Source organism: Barbus barbus (assembly GCF_936440315.1).
Source record: "Barbus barbus genome assembly, chromosome: 7".
Classification (NCBI taxonomy): domain Eukaryota; kingdom Metazoa; phylum Chordata; class Actinopteri; order Cypriniformes; family Cyprinidae; genus Barbus; species Barbus barbus.
Genome location: NC_136735.1, coordinates 2041386 through 2058346, shown reverse-complemented (window position 1 = coordinate 2058346; position 16961 = coordinate 2041386). Strand labels below are relative to the sequence as shown.

At 39.3% G+C, this 16961-nt stretch overlaps 2 protein-coding genes across 2 annotated transcripts in view; both read left to right on the top strand.

Moving 5' to 3' along the window:
• LOC306872949 (uncharacterized protein) overlaps window positions 1-16961 on the top strand; it is an 819728-nt gene that overhangs the window by 36706 nt on the left and 766061 nt on the right. The gene's annotated exons all lie outside the window — the stretch shown is intronic.
• LOC306872267 (GTPase IMAP family member 9-like) lies at window positions 3944-5886 on the top strand (the record flags this gene model as incomplete). Its single annotated transcript, XM_079420765.1, has 2 exons — window positions 3944-4640; window positions 5732-5886. 2 exons carry the CDS (start codon window positions 3944-3946, stop codon window positions 5884-5886), a joined length of 852 nt encoding a protein of 283 aa, XP_079276891.1.

Sequence of the window (16961 nt, the reverse complement as noted above, 5' to 3'; positions counted from 1 at the left end):
CATAAAATGCTGTTTTTTTTGTAAATTTGTAATTTAAATAAATATTTATTTATTTATTTATAGAAATTTAAAAGATATCACAAATCCTCCAAAAACTGCACAAATGTTGAGTAAAAACATTAACAAACAGAGTAAAATTACATTTGTAAAAAAAAAAAAACTATTATCTTGTTACAAAATTAAATGTTATTGTCTGGGGTCTCTGGAGACCCCAAAAAAACTATAGGGTACAGAGATCTAAACCATCAGAGGGTTAAACAAAGAACATATGTCTATAATCTTTTTCAGTTAACTATCAATTTTACTTAAAGGCATGTGGCTCGATTTTTATTTCTAAAAATGAAATCAACAAAATTAAGACTCATGACTCAGAAAACCTCAACAGGCACAAATCAATCTTTGGACAGGACCTAATTCTGACTCTTCTTTTGGACTCTGGCGAACACCAGGTGGTTCATGCCACAATACTTTAATCTATAGCATCAACTCTCGTCCTTTACATACTTTAATGTTTCTTCTGGTTATTTCATCTGTCTAACAGCTCTGTGTTTTCATGGCAAGTTTTAATATTTTGGTTCTGATGTTGTACTGACAAACACAACGACAGAAACACATCTGAACCAATATCAAACATGCAACAGTACTATCACAATGTTTTTACACAGCTAAGATGGCTTTGTGACCAATCTAAATTATGCATAAATATGCAATGCCGCATAAAAGGCAGAAAAAATAATGTGTGCTCTGACCCGTGGAAAATGATTTATAAAGCCCACACTTTATTCATGAACTGGCAGCCTGTCTATAATAATGAAAGCACCACCATAATAATATTTTACTTTGTTTTCTAGATATTGGTGTTTTGTTTTTGCCTTTTGCTGCCTTGACAGTCTCTCCTTGGTAGAAGACACACTGTATCTCAAAGGGTCCTTCCAGGTTACATAAATTGACAAATAAATACATATTGTTGCATCACTAACAAGCCCAATTAAAGACTGCTACCTGTTCTTTTGCCTTGTTACATTTTGGGCATTCACTATGCCGTGTCATGTGTTTGTTTGTTCCTGGAGGTGTTCCCTCAACACACCGTCAGCTTATGAGAGTTTCTAATTACATTTACTTGACTTCAGCTTGTTTCTTTTTGTGTCTTCATTGCTTGGTCTGTAAATTAAAACAATTGCAACCAATACATTTGAAAAAAAATGGTTCTAATTGAACGTAGGCTAAATATTGTCAGTGCACTGAACTTAACTAAATTTCAAAATTTAACATGATAATAATAACAACAATAACATACTGGTTAATGCAACATTTTAGCCAAATAATAACACGATTAATGTTTGTGTAAACACATTTATTGGTCAAAACTATACTAACACAACAAATAGCAATATTAACACATCACTGGGTTAGCTTCTGGGTCATTTTTAACACCTTTTTTAAGCTAGGCATTTCATTTAGACATGTTTACTAAATGTATAGTTTTATAAAATTGCTGTAGGCTACAGTAAAATATGTCAAATACCAACTGCAAGATTTAATTAACTGATTTACCTTTTTCTAACTGGCAGCCTTAAGTAATATAGCTAACACTTGTTGCAGTCCTACTATATTAAATATTGCGTAAATATAATTATACTAATTATTATTATACTGATTACTAGTGCCTACACTGTTGCCCAACCCACAAAAACATGAACACGTGTGTGTTATGGTCATATCCAAAATTAAAAAGGTACAATAGTAAAGATAATAGAATATTGCCTAAGTATTAATCCAGACGTTTATCCACGCGTACGTTATCCAGGCGTTTATCCACACGCACGATATCATACGTCATTGGTCACGGCAAGGTATGCGACGATCGACACGTTGATTGCTTGGTTTGCAAAGCAAATGCATAAAACACACCCCATACGCACCTGACGTGAATGGAGCCTCATCACCGCCGCCGTTTAAACGCCGAGCGCGCCTCTCCTCGGGAGACCGGTCTCTTCCCCGTGCATGCACGCTGGTGTCCTCGTGGGTCCAGGAAAGGGAGCGTAGAGGGAACTACCTGCCGCCGTCAGAGACGCGAGCGGCCGGACCCGCAGTCCGGCCGACACTGCACCCGCGATACGGCCGTCGGGCAAGGACGCCGGGCCGTGGAATCCCGTCGAGCACCCGGGGATTAAGGAGTTGGACGAAGCCGCCACAGAAGCCGCCGTCATCCGCGCCCCGGGACCTCCAGACGGGAGCGCGTGCGGCCGCCGGACTCCGCCCCTTACCTGGACCCTTCCCTCCTGAACACTGCCCTCCTTCACGAGCCCCGCAGCACAACGAGGACACCAGATGCCCCGTTTATTTTGGACACTCTTCCCCCTTTTGGACACTTTATTTTAATATTTTGGTTAATAAAAACCTCTCCGAGGCTTGACGCCACGCCCACTGTGTCTGTCGTTGGCTCCTCCCGCCACAATATATATATATATATATATATATATATATAATCGTTTTTTTCTGCAAATCCAGTAAAAACCATTACCGGATAATTCTGGATAAAAAAAAAAAAGATTGATTGCAGCCTAATAGGTGTGAGACATTCCCACCTAGTGTTTATGACAAATATCACCACCTACAGACTTACCTGTATTATGATAGTCCACTTTAGATGTTCTACTAACTAACTAACTAACTCTATATATATAGCTAGTTAGTTAGTTAGTTAGTAGAGCGTCTAAAGTGGACTATCAAAATAAAGTGTAACCATATTTATTTATTTATTTACTTTCATTTTTTTATTATAATCAGGTAAGTCTGTAGGTGGTGATATTTGTCATAAACACTAGGTGGGAATGTCTCACACCTACTAGGCTGCAATATAATTGAACTATGGAGGACAAGGGTTACAGAGGAAACAAACTTGTATCAAATGTAACACACACACACCCACATGCACACAATGATTGCACTTGTTTTATAAGCAGTTTTATTAATTACATTAACTAATAATTAGTAGCAAACTGTTAATGAACATAGTCGAGTTTAAAGCATTGCCTGCTGTAGTAAGTGATTTGCTTTTCCTTTTCTTCTTACAAATCCTTTACAGAAAAAGTATGTATCAAACAAAACTTTTCAATGTACTAACATATTAAACAAGTTAGAAGTAAAATGTCTAAGATGCATATAAATAAAATGAAACTTTGTATTTAGTGGTACTGAGATTTATTATTATTATTATTATTTATGAACGTAATATTAACAATGACAATATCTCTGAAAAGTTAAATTGAAACATTTGCAGCTGCATGTGATCATATATGCAAATAAGGGGAGTTAACCTTTGTATCGAGGTCTGTCTCTCATTTGTCATTCATCCAGATCACGAAAGAGAAAGACAGCGGTGAACACTGCAAATTAAAGTTTTCACTGAGCATTTACAAGAGAAAAAGAGGATTTCAAGAGAAATGGAACTAATAATTTCAGGTCAGTAAAAGCCACCTAATTAATCTCATAAACTAACAACAAAAGTATTATATAGCTATTACATTGCCAAAAAATTACTGAACAAAATGTTAAAAGGATTGGGCCACATGTCACTCAACATTCAAACAGATCATTGAAAGTCTTTATTACAATGAAAGACATAGTCAGAAAAAAAATATAACAAACTGAATAAAAGCTCTTACCAAACATCATAATATCATAATAGTATGTTGTTGTAGGAGTTTGTTTACTGGTCTGAGTCAAAAGAATCTCTAGATGTCATTCAGGTCTGTGCTTCAGCTGACTTCAACAAGATTTTTCACCAGTATTAACACCTGAAGATCACTTCCAAAAGAAAAAAAAAACTGTTAATTTAACTTGAATTTAGAGCTAAACAAAATGTTCTATTAAAGACAAGTGTGTGTTATTATTTTGAAAACAATTTGTCTCTCTATCTTCAGAAGATCTGCGGATTGTTATGTTGGGTGTTACTGGAGCTGGAAAGAGCGCAACTGGAAACACCATCCTGGGCAGAGATGAGTTTAAAGTGGATTTCAATCCAGAGTCAGTTACTCAACGATCTGAGAAAAAAGAGACAAGAAAAGGTAGAAGAATCATAACAATAATCGACACTCCCGGCCTGCAGGATTCAAAAGGAAAGGAAAACAAAGTGCAAGCTGAAATAAAGAGGTGTCTGGACATGTCCTGTCCTGGTCCTAATGTGTTTCTGCTGGTCATCAGACTAGACGAAAAATACACCGAGGAAAAGATGAAAACAGTGAAATGGATTCAGAAAAACTTTGGAGAAGAAGTTGCTCGCTTCACCATCGTTCTCTTCACTCACGCTGATTCATTGAGGAACAGACCACTGAAAGATCATATAGAAGACAGTCCAGATCTACGACGACTAATAATCAGCTGTGGAGGCAGATATCATGCAGTCAACAATGAGGACAAAATGAATCAAGATCAAGTCAACAAGATGCTGCTGAAGATGGATAAAATGGTGCTTAGAAATAAAGGGAAGCACTACACCAATACAATGTACCGTAAAGCCCAGGCAAGGCTTAACTTGTGGAAAAACATAGAAGCAGCAATTGCTGCAGTAGTAATGGCAGGAGTAGCACTAATAGCAGCAGAAGTAAGCAAAGTAGAAGCACTTAAAGGAGTAGCAGGTCTATTAATAATAATAGCAGCAGTAGCAGCAGTAGTAGCAGTTATTAATACAATACAGATAGTACATGCAGTAGCAGAAGAAATCATAGAGAAGCTCTAGGAGAATATGTATTCTAAGTATTATAAAAAACAAATAATTTTTCTTTGTGACGTTTATTGTCAAATTATCAGTATGCTCCTGCTCTACATAGATTAGGAAATAGGGAATTGCTGTGAAGCCATTAGTTTACAATTGAGGTGAAACCTGAAATGAATGAATGTTTTAATTCAATGAATGTTTTAATTCAATGAATAAACAAAGGAACTGAATCATAAATAAAATGAGTAATAAATTAATCCACAAAACTGTTCATGTAATGTTATGTCAAGACTTCAAATTTTCACAGATAGTTGTGGGAAAATTTATCAAACTTCGAGACAAAGAAAGTTTTTCATTAATGTCTGTAACTGAGCATTACAAGACAATAATGTTTGGTTTAAGAATGTGCATGCGAACAAACCTTTTCCATAAATGCATAGTTATCAGGACCACAACGTGGAATTAGTTGTAGTTTAGCTTTATTGATTTCGTTTTTTAGCAGCAAAACACTGACAGGCATAACATTTAAGGGGATCTTTTTAACCCTTTGATGCACATCATGGGTCTAAAGTGGGATCAATTTCAATTTTTGAATGAAGTGGGCCGCACGGGCCATTCGTATGGGCCGATGGAAGGATATGTGTACATTTACTAATAATCCATTTTATATTTATTACGCGAAGAGCCGGCCCATATTGTACAACAGCCCACCGGGAAAACTCTCGGTGCTCCAGATGGCCTGTCTACCCCTGATTATAAGTATTTAAGTAGAGGTGTGACCCTCGGTATCCTGGCCAAATTTGCACACTGCCCTCTGACCATCATCATGGCCTCCTAACCATACCCATATCTACTGATTGGTTTCCTCACTGTCTGCACTCCACCAAGTGTATAATTGAACAACTGTTTGATGTGCATTTGAAAATATTCTTGTACTTTTGATTTTCTTTATCAAGAGTTTTAGTATGGCTCGTCTCAATCAATCTAGATTAATGTCTGAAATGGTTGTAGAGATGCTACAAAAAGAACAGGAGGAGGAAGATCAGGCAATTCTTAGTTCTGATTCAGAGTCTGAAATATCTGATGCTGATGACCTAGATTATGTGCCAAAGGGTCAATCTGGAGTTGTGGGTGTAAATCCAGCTCTCTTAGATGAAGACGACTAATTGAAGACTTGTCAGATGAGTCCTCTGAAGAGAAAACTCAGATCCAGTCCAATATATTGAGTAAAAATGGTTCTCATCTACTCATGTAAGCAGAGAACATGGAGGTGGCCCATGGTTCTGTGGTACAATGTGCTGGATGTTACCACTTTCATTGCCTTCATCAGAGGCCGCCAGCGTCTGTCCTGAAGAGCCACAGTCCTGCAGAGTTCAGTTCCAACCCTAATCAAACACACCTGAACAAGCTAATCAAGGTCTGGTTACTAGTAAGCAACAGGCAGGTAGGTTTTTATTAAGGTTGGCGCAAAACTCTGCAGGACTGATGCTGACCATCCAACTTCACTTTTTTTTTGCTTGTCACATTCACTACAATTCACTAGAGTTGCACTACAGACCATGTAGGATTTAAATCAAACTTCGCTTATCAATACTGTGACGAGTCGGCTGCCTCCCCCCTTATTGTCATCACCACCCCGTCCCGTATTCACCGCCCTTCACCAGGCTCCAGACGGGAGTGGGTGTGTGAGAGAGGAGGGGCGCTGAAACAGCCAGGGCTGGCGGCGAGTGAATAGGGCCTCATCACCGCCGTCGTTTAAATGCCGAGCGCGCCTCTCCTCGAGAGACCGGTCTCTTCCCCGTGCATGCACGCTGGTGTACTCGAGGGTCCAGGAAGGGAGCGTCGAGTAGGAAGACTGCCGCACGCGTTAGACGGCCGACGGGCCAGGATGCCGGGCCGTAGAGTTCCCCAGAAGCTCCGGGGGCTTAGGAGAAGGATGTCGCCGCTGAAGGAAGCCGCAGCCACTCGCTCCCGGACCTGAGAGGGGAGCGCGTGCGGCCACCGGACTCCGCCCCTTCCCTGGACCCTTCCCTTCTGAACACTGCCCTCCTTCACAAGCCCCACAGCACGACGAGGACACCAGATCCCTGTTTATTTTGGACACTTTTTCCCCTTTGGACACTTTATTTTGTTTATTTTTTGTTTAATAAAAACCTCTCCGAGGCCTGACGCCACGCCCACTGTGTCTGTCATTTGCTCCTCCCGCCACAATACATACATAAAACACATGCATATACACCTATAAATTACTCACATACGCATGTATACTATTGGATGTTCAAAATATATATATATGAAATACACGTGCACACTAATATGAAATGCATACCAATACATATTATGTTAGTAATGAATGCATATACACTTGTGAATAACTTGCGTATACAGTGGTGTGAAAAAGTGTTGGCCCCCTTCCTGATTTTACATTTTTTTGCATGTTTGTCACACTTTAATGTTTCAGATCATCAAACTAATTTAAATATTAAAGATAGCACAAGTAAACACAACATGCAGTTTTTGAATGAAGTTTTTTATTATGAAGGGAAAACAAAATCCAAACCCACATGGCCCTGTGTGAAAAAGTGCTTGCCCCCTAAACCTAATAACTATTTGGGCCACCCTTAGCAGCAACAACTGCAATCAAGCATTTGCGATAACTTGCAATGAGTCTGTTACAGCACTGTGGAGGAATTTTGGCCCACTCATCTTCACATTCAGCCACATTGGAGAGTTTTCGAGCATGAACCGCCTTTTTAAGGTCATGCCACAGCATCTCAAAAGGATTCAGGTCAGGACATTGACTAGGCCTCTCCAAAGTCTTCATTTTGTTTTTCTTCAGCCATTCAGAAGTGGATTTGCTGGTGTGTTTTGGATCATTGTCCTGCTGCAGAGCCCAAGTTTGCTTCAGCTTGAGGTCACAAACAGATGGCCGGACATTATTCTTTTGGTAGACAGCTGTGGAAGTGGACGCCTCCACCACCAGAGTCGGGGCCATGCTGTCGCAGTGATGTGGCGAGCCTCCTAGCCTCCATCCTTGCGCTTACTTATCCAGAAAACTGACCCCAGTGGAGCAGAAATATGATATCGACAACCGGGAACTGCAAATTAGCTCTGGAAGAGTGGCGTCACTGGCTGGAGGGAGGACATCACCCTTTCACTGTTATTACAGATCACAAAAATCTTCAACATCTCAGAGAAGCCAAATAACTCAATCCTCGACAAGCCCGGTGGGCATTGTTCTTCACTCGTTTCCAGTTCACCACCAGTTCACGTACCGCCCCGGAAATCGCAATTGCAAAGTGAATTGACACACCAACCGAACCGGAATCCATTATCCCTCCAGCCCTAATTGTCAGCCCCATTCAATGGAACATCTCCAAAGACATCTGTTACGCCACTCGCACCAAACCTACTCCGCTGGGATGCCCAGAAGGGAGAACTTATGTTCCCACATCCCATTGCTTAACCTTTCTGGGCTCAATTCATGAAGTACCAGGCTCTGGACACCCAGGCAGCCAACAGACCCTCTTGCTCCTCCAAGCTTGGTACTGGTGGCCCAGTATGGCCCGTGATGTCATCAGGTACATCCAAAGCTGTTCAGTCTGTGCCATGTCAAAAACTCCTCGTCATCTCCCTGTAGGCAAGCTCTTCCTGTTGCCCGTACCCCATAGACCCTGGTCCCACATTGGCGTGGACTTTGTGACTGACCTACTGTCAGAAACCAATCTCTGACGGTAACACCTGTTTCCTCGTAGTGGTGGATCGCTTCTCCAAAGCCTGTAAATTTATTCCCCTCAAGCGTCTACCAACGGCCCTAGAAACCGCTGTGAGCTTATTTACTAATGTCTTCAGGAACTATGGCATTCCTGAAGAGGTGGTCTCAGATCGGGGTCCTCAATTCATCTCACGTGTGTGGAAGGCCTTCTTCCGTCTCCTGGGATTAACTGTGAGCTTGTCCTCTGGGTACCACCCGCAGACGAATGGCCAAACTGAAAGAAGGATCCAGGAGCTTGGACGTTACCTTCGGTCATACTGCCACAACGATCAGTACAGCTGGAGCCACTTCCTCCCCTGGGCTGAGTATGCACTCCCTCCAACAGAACACCATCGGTCTGACCCCCTTTCAGAGCATACTCTGCTACTAACCCCCACTCTTCTCGTAGATGGAAGAGCCATCGGAGGTTCCAGCTGTGGACTACTGGTTCCGAGCGAGAGAGTGTGGGACTCGGCTCATGGCCACCTCCAGCGAGCAGTGTGGAGGCTTAAGGCCTTCGCAGATGCCCGGCGTACCTCTACTCCCACTTACCAGCCTGGAGAGAAGGTCTGGCTGTCCACGTGGGATCTGCGCCTCTGCCTGCTCTGTAAGAAGCTGAGTCCCCGCTACATTGGTCCGTTCCGTATACAGCAGCAGATAAATGAAGGCACCTACCTTTTCCAGCTTGAACACAGGTACCGAGTTCACCCCACATTCCACGCTGTACATTCACTCCTCCCACCTACAATTCCTGCCTGACCTGAGACTCAAACTCACAACCTTTGGATTACAAGTCCGACTCTCTAACCATTAGGCCCTGGATCAAGGTCAAGGTCAAGGAAATTCTGGATTCACAGCGACTGGGCAGCTGACTGGAATATCTAGTGGACTGGGAAGGATACAATCGAATGAAACCGAAAGTTCAGCTTATCTGTTTACTTATCTGTAAACTTAAGTAAACAGATAAGCACATCACATAAGCTGATTTCTGTGAAACCACAAGATAAGCACACAATTGATCTTTATTTCCTTATCTGTTTATTAGTTTGTTTTTGTCTCATATCTCAGTTGTGTGTCATGATCAGCAGAACTTGGGTTTGTTTTTTCTTTGGTCAATATCTCTTTTCATATTATGAAAAACACAAACCTTTGTACTTTGTTCTGTAGCAAGGATCAAGCTGCTTTATACTTTCTTTTATTTCTTTTTTTTTATTCAGATGGACGGAGCCTTGGCTTTATACGTCCTGCACCATTTTTTTTTTTTTTTTTCATGTCACCAATGTTTTCTGAGTACTTTGGTTCAATTTACATAATAGAAGAGAATACGGCAATTTGCATACCAAGCAAGTTTAAAATCCAAGATCCACTGAGATAATATTTTACTGAAGATTTCATACAAAGTGACAACAAAGTTAAAAAAGTGACTGTGCACAAACAAACAAACAATAAATAAATGAATAAATAACTGCAATTGATTCAATCCATCCAAATGGGTTCCCTAAGAAGAACTGTATTGATGTGCCCATTCCCCAAATTTTTATGGAAGTTAAAAAAACAAAATTGAAATGTAAAAAAAATATATAAACGTAAATTAATAAATAATAAATGAATTGTATTGTTTACAAATTACAAATGTAGCTAGACAGTTATCTATCCCAGTCAACACGTGAGATCACGCGATGATCACAGTGGCATCACACCATTCTCATACAGTGATCCTCACAGTGTGAGTAATTTGTGAGCTCATTGTGAATTCAAAATGTTGAGCAGGTTGAGAGGAGGCAGTTCAAATATCAGTCATCGAGGGGGCATTCTACACGGGGGGGCATAGGGATGCGCCCTTCCGAATGGAACGCAGGGACAGTGATATCACAGTGCTCTCACATGATGAGCTCATGAGTGCCCACCCAGCTAACCAATTTCTGTTGTAAGAACCTTCTCCAAACAAACAACTGACTTCCAGACACAGACTTAGATGAAATCAACTAAAATAAATGAATCACCAGCTTCACTCATTATTAACCAGACTGACTTACTGTCAGACATCTACAAAAGTTATTTTTGAGAATTAATAGAGATTTAGATGATGATGTTTTATTGCTTCATTTGACGAGAAGAGAGAGAAGCTACGATGATGAAAATAAAATCATAATGTAAAGGCCTGATTCACTTCACATTAGTAAAACTGGACACGGAGTGTACATATTGACATTGAACAGTGCAGCAGAATATTAAAATACATTTTGACACAAAATGCTTTGAGCTCCTGTGTTGCATAAACACACAGACATCAAGAATCAGTGTATGAATCTCAACAACTGTGATGTGATTCATGCTGCAATGCATTCTGGGTGCAGCATACAAAAGTCATCCATGGCTCCCAGAATGATATAGCGGTTAAAAATCCAAATTCATATCAGTGTTTTATCTGAGTCCAGTGTCAAGTCCTAGTTTTTAATCAACTGAGCAAAGGTGAGATTCTCAAGTCAAATCCCAAGGCTTCAAATAGTTAAAGTTAATGAGATAATTAAGTGACTAATTAAATGATGATTGAGCATTAGTAATGAACACCTGATGTTAACAATCAACATAATTGAAGAAAAGAGAAACACAAGAACTACAACTGACTTCAGCCACAGCCTTGGAGGAAATCAAATAAAAAAAAATATGTACAAAAAAAAAAAAAAAAACACACACGATTCCACCATAATTGTGTTAATATCCCGCACACACGAGTCTCTACCCGCCCGCACCGCACTCGCCCATTAAGTGCATCACACTCTGTTGCGTTGGGTCCCATGATAGAGCAGGTTTCTACTCGGAAGGTGCCTGTTATAATATTATGATTAAGGCTCTGGACAAGTGTGACTTGTTTTTCTATAACAAACTATAAAATGTTTTCTATAAAAACGTCAATACAATGGCAAATAGCATTGGTTTTATATTTAAAAGATAAAATTCAATATATTTAAGTGTCTGTATAATATATATATATATATATATATATATATATATATATATATATATAGCTGTATGGGAATATGTATGATGTCCTTTACAGACATATCAACCGGACGGTCACAGTTTATATACCATGATTATGGTATATAAAACTTTGTGCATTTCTCATATATTTTGCTATATTTATGTTCTTTACCCTCTACCCTATTCACAACAATGTTATGGTTTTATCCCTACTTCATTGATTGCTTGTTTGACCCTATTATCTGATGACTGACCACCCCCCTACTACGCCAGTCTTTTATATTCTACCTAAGGTACAAAAGAGCTTGGTCAATCCACCAGGATGACCTATAGTAGCACACTGTAAACCCTTGCTGTAGAAAAAGGGCCAAATTCTGACAGTAACATAACATTTTCTATAATAACAGTAACATACTGTAGAAAACAATGCACTCTGGGTAATATTTGTCATTTTCGAGAAAACAGCCTACAGTAATATACTGTGAATTAACACACACACAGTAATTCAGACCAAACATGTTCAAAAATATAAACATCTGAACCTCATTTCTATGCACTCAATACTTGGTTGGGCCTCCTTTTGCATGAATTACTGCATCAATGCGGCGTGGCATGGAGAGAATCAGCCTGTGGCACTGCTCAGGTGTAAAGGAAGCCCAGGTTGCTTTGATAGCGGCCTTCAGGTCATCTGCATTGTTGGGTCTGGTGACTCTCATCTTCCTCTTGACAATATCCCATAGATTCTCTATGGGGTTCAGGTCAGGTGAGTTTGCTGGCCAATCAAGAACAGTAGCACCATGGTCATTGAACCGGCTTTTGGTACCTTTGGCAGTGTGGGCAGGTGCCAAGTCCTGATGGAAAATGAAATTAGCATCTCCATAAAGCTTGTCAGCAGAAGGAAGCATGAAGTGCTCTAAAATTTCCTGGTAGATGGCTGCGTTGACTGTGGACTTCAGAAAACACAGTGGACCAACACCAGCAGATGACATGGCAGCCCAAATCATCACTGACTGTGGAAACTTCACACTGGACTTCAAGCAACATGGATTCTGTGCCTCTCCACTCTTCCTCCAGACTCTGGGACCTTGATTTCCAAATGAAAAGCAAAATTTACTTTCATCTGAAAACATAACCAGTGAACCACTGAGCAACAGTCCAGTTCTTTTTCTCCACAGCCCAGGTAAGAAGCTTCTGACGTTGTGTCTGGTTCAGAAGTGGCTTGGTAGCCCTTTTCCTGAAGACGTCTGAGCGTGGTGACTCTTGATGCACTGACTCCAGCTTCAGTACACTCCTTGTGAAGCTATCCCAAGTGTTTGAATCAGCTTTGCTTGACAGTATTCTCAAACTTGCGGTCATCCCTGTTGCGTGTGCACCTTTTCCTACCCAACTTTTTCCTTCCAGTCAACTTTGCATTTAATATGCTTTGAAACAGCACTCTGTGAACAGCCACAGCTTTCAGTAATGACCCTCTGTGACTTACCCTCTTTGTGGAGCGTCAATGTTCGTCTTCTGGATCATTGCCAAGTCAGCAATTTTCCCCACTATTGTGGTTTCAAAGAACAAGAGATACCCCAAATTTATACTGTAGGGATGGACATTAATTGAAACTCAAATGTAAATATTCTAATATTTTGAGATACTAATTTTTGACTTTCATGAGCTGTAAGATCTATCATCAAAATAAAAAAAAATAAAAAACTTTTTAAATGCTTTACATGTAATGAATCTAAAATATATTAAAGTTTAACTTTTTGAAACGTTACACACAAAAATGAACTTTTTCATGATATTCTTATTTTTTGAGATAGTACCTGTAGTCTATTTTATCTTTACAGTAAAATACTGTAAACTAGTCTACAGTAAATAACTGCACAATTATCAGCAAATTACTGGCTATGATACTTTTTTAAGGTAAGTGGTTGCAAATAATTTTTTTTAGCTACATTTAAATAAAAAGTTGAAAGTTAGTCAACTTAAAAAAAAAAAAAAAAACATTATCTAAAATAAATTGATTGCAACTACTTACCTTAAAAAAAATATAGTAAATCCAATGAATAATTTTTTTAGAGTAGGAGTGCTAATCCAATGCCCTTAAAATGCGGGTTACCCTATAGCCAGTTTTTGAGACTCCATTGCAATTGTTCCAAGAAAGAGGATTTTGTGGTTAAAGACCAGAACCTGTACATTGATTTTAAATCACGAGGATATTGTAACAAGTGGCTTGACACTGCACATGAGAAAGTTTGTAGTGTACATAAACAGGAGGAAAGCAATGTGATTACTAACAAAAGAAATAGTAGATTTTCAAGTATTATTAAATCTACATACAGTCCATTAAGTAATGGCATTTGGAGAATTATCAAGAGTCATTGCATATTGTCCAAACTGATCCTCTGATCTCTTCTCTGTCTACTCTTGTTGATGCCCAGGGAAATTTCCCGTGTAACAATTATTCTTCCTGCACTAAGTATGTCAAATGTAAATCAATTACACATCCTTGTACACTAAAAACATATAAGATCACACAGCTGATAACTTGCAAGAGTACATATGTGATTTATATTATCATCTGTTCCTGTTCACTGTTATATGTTGGCAAAACCACACATGCATTACACACAAGAATCATTGAACACACCAATGCCATTAGAAGACAGGATGAGACATCTCCGATTTATTGTCACTTTTACTCCATGTCCTAACTACACGCGATGCAACAAGTTGACAGAATCAATCAAATATCACAGCCAATCAGAAGTGTGCATATTCAAGCTCTCTGGAAGCTCTCTGTGCTCACAACAAAATGGATACGTTTATAATCTAATTTACAAATATTAAACATTTTTAACATCATTAAATGTACATTCTGAGTGACTGATAACATCTTTGTCATGGAATACACTCGTTGGTTCGCATCTGTTGATGCTTTCAGTAGGCTATGGCTATAAATGCCACACAATTTGACATTCAAACTCACATTAGACATGTTTAACTTTGAATAAAGCACATAATCAGTACCTGAGATTAACTACTGTCATATAGTTTCTATGTTGTTGCTCCATCCGCGATGTCGCGGAAGTAGAAACCGTTTCTAAAACAGAAATTTCAGAGTACAGTGATCTACCAACCATAGCAACATTATGTTTAGCTCAGTAACCCCTTAATCAGGGGTTTCCAAACCTGTACCTGGAGGGTCAATGACTTGTAGAGAATAATTACATCACACTTGCACGGATGTTTGTAGTGAGTCTTAAGACCTTGATTAGTTGATTCAAGTGTGTTTAATTAGGGTTGGAGCTAAAGTCTGCTGGCCCTCCAGCAATAAGTTTGGACTCTCTGCCCTTAACAAACTATAAAACATCAATGACTAACTTGTTTTATGACACTTAGTCGAATGTCATATTCAGTGCATCAATAATTTACTTCATGAATAATTAACTTGCTAAGGCCCCATTTACACTAATGTGCTTTTGTTTTAAAACAGTGTTCTAAAATGAAAATGATTCTCGTCTACACTGGCGTTTCAGAAGCAATCTACGTCTACACTACACAACCGAAAATGCATGTCACATGACCATTCATGCAGGTACAACCATAGATATTTATAGGCAGATGCCCTATTATTTAGATGGCGAACACGTCTGCATGCGAGGAGTGGTCAAATGGGGAATCTACCCATACATATCTATGGGTACAACAATGAGCATGAAGTTATTGTTTACACGGTCGTCAAGGATACGCAGTGCAAATGTGGGCAGCCACGCCATCGTTTTCAAAAGTCTCTTTTCTGCTCTGTTTACACTGAAACACAACCCTGGGGTTTTCAAACTAAAGCCGGGCTCACACTGTGTGATTTTTAATAGTCTTTTGCGATTGTTGCTTGTCACACTGTACGAACATGATCCCCATGTCAGACTGTAGGATCTCAGTTGTCTTAATGTCAGACTGCACGACAGTCAAGACACGACAAAAACGGACGTGCTCAAGAAGACTTTTCCGGAGTTTTACGTCATCAATACGTGACCCGCGTTCTCTCGCTATAATGGTAGCTAGCAAACAACAGCAACGTGTAGCGTTAGTTTTATTAATTACATGCCTTTATGTAAAAAAAAAAAAAAACGAAAAAGACGACGTGTGTGGAGCAAGTCATGGCTGGGCAAAAGAGGACTTTATGGACTTCCAGTTCTACAGAGCGAACTTGAGGTAATTTTGTTATTCGAGTTTAAACATCCTGCCCCTTAATAAATAAACTTTAAGTAAACTTTACTTTGTACATATATTGTTTTTACAAATAATGAAGTTGAAGTTTGAAGTTGTCGCGCTAATTGCGTCATCAAGTTCAGTGCTCCTATTGGTTCTTGGTTTGACCGTCGTCGTAGGAGATGTCACACTGCAGGAAAGTGTCTGAAATCTTCTGACACTGCCAGAATTTAATCGGAGGAAAAAATTGATCGCAACGGCCATTAATCGGCTGTCGGTGAACATGTCAAACCAGCGATCTAGACAACCGATTTTAGCCTAGGATTATAGGAATGTTTTAGGATTTTAAGATTTTTAGGACCAAATCATGGCCAAAATCGCACAGTGTGAGCCGGGCTTAAGACAGGGTCTGCAGAGTTTTCAAAAGTCTCCATTTTTGACCTTGAAAACGCTGGAGTAGTATAAATGACAGACATAACCATAGCAAAATTTATGCATTTTAAAACGAAAATGCATTAGTGTAAATGGGGCCTAAGTTAATGGTGATGACATCATGAAGTGGCCTGATTCACTGGTCACATCTTACGTAATGCTGCAGTGCATGATGGATGTTAGCTTACAAAACTCACTCATGGCTCCCAGCATGCATTGCAGCCCAACAGCCCAATAATTTATGCAGCTGAATCCTTTTACTATTTATATTTGAATATGTTTGGAGTGTCATTGTTGTTGAGTATGTCTCAATATTACAACAAAAAAATGTAGCAGTTTTTTAAGATTTCACACAGATCTTTTTATCTTGTACATGTTAATGTATTGCAGTGATATATCTATCACAAAGGCAAATTAATTGCATTTTCTATTCACTGATGTTTCAACTTCAGATGTATCTATATCGGAGAAGAAACGTCAGCAAAAGCAATTGTTTAAAATTCTTTAATGCAGTCATTTGACAGTTATTAAAGCAGACAGATTGGCTTTTACATCAATCTATTTCGTTAACAATGAACACGCTCTCACTATTATAATCGCTTTAAAATAAATAAATTAACAAACATGAAGGGCCAAATGCCCAAGTAAAGGACTAATCAACATAATGGTGACTTAAAGTGAAACATTCAATAAAACATCAGAATAAATCTCTGTAAATTCTCAATAAGCTCTTCTTTGGTCATCTGACAAAAATAAAGTCAATCTGGTGAGTAATAATTGAAGCTGGTTATGCTGTTTTAGGAGCTCTTTAATCAGACCTTGAAGAATTTAAGGAATTTAATGAAGCCTGTGTCTGGAAGTCACTTGCAG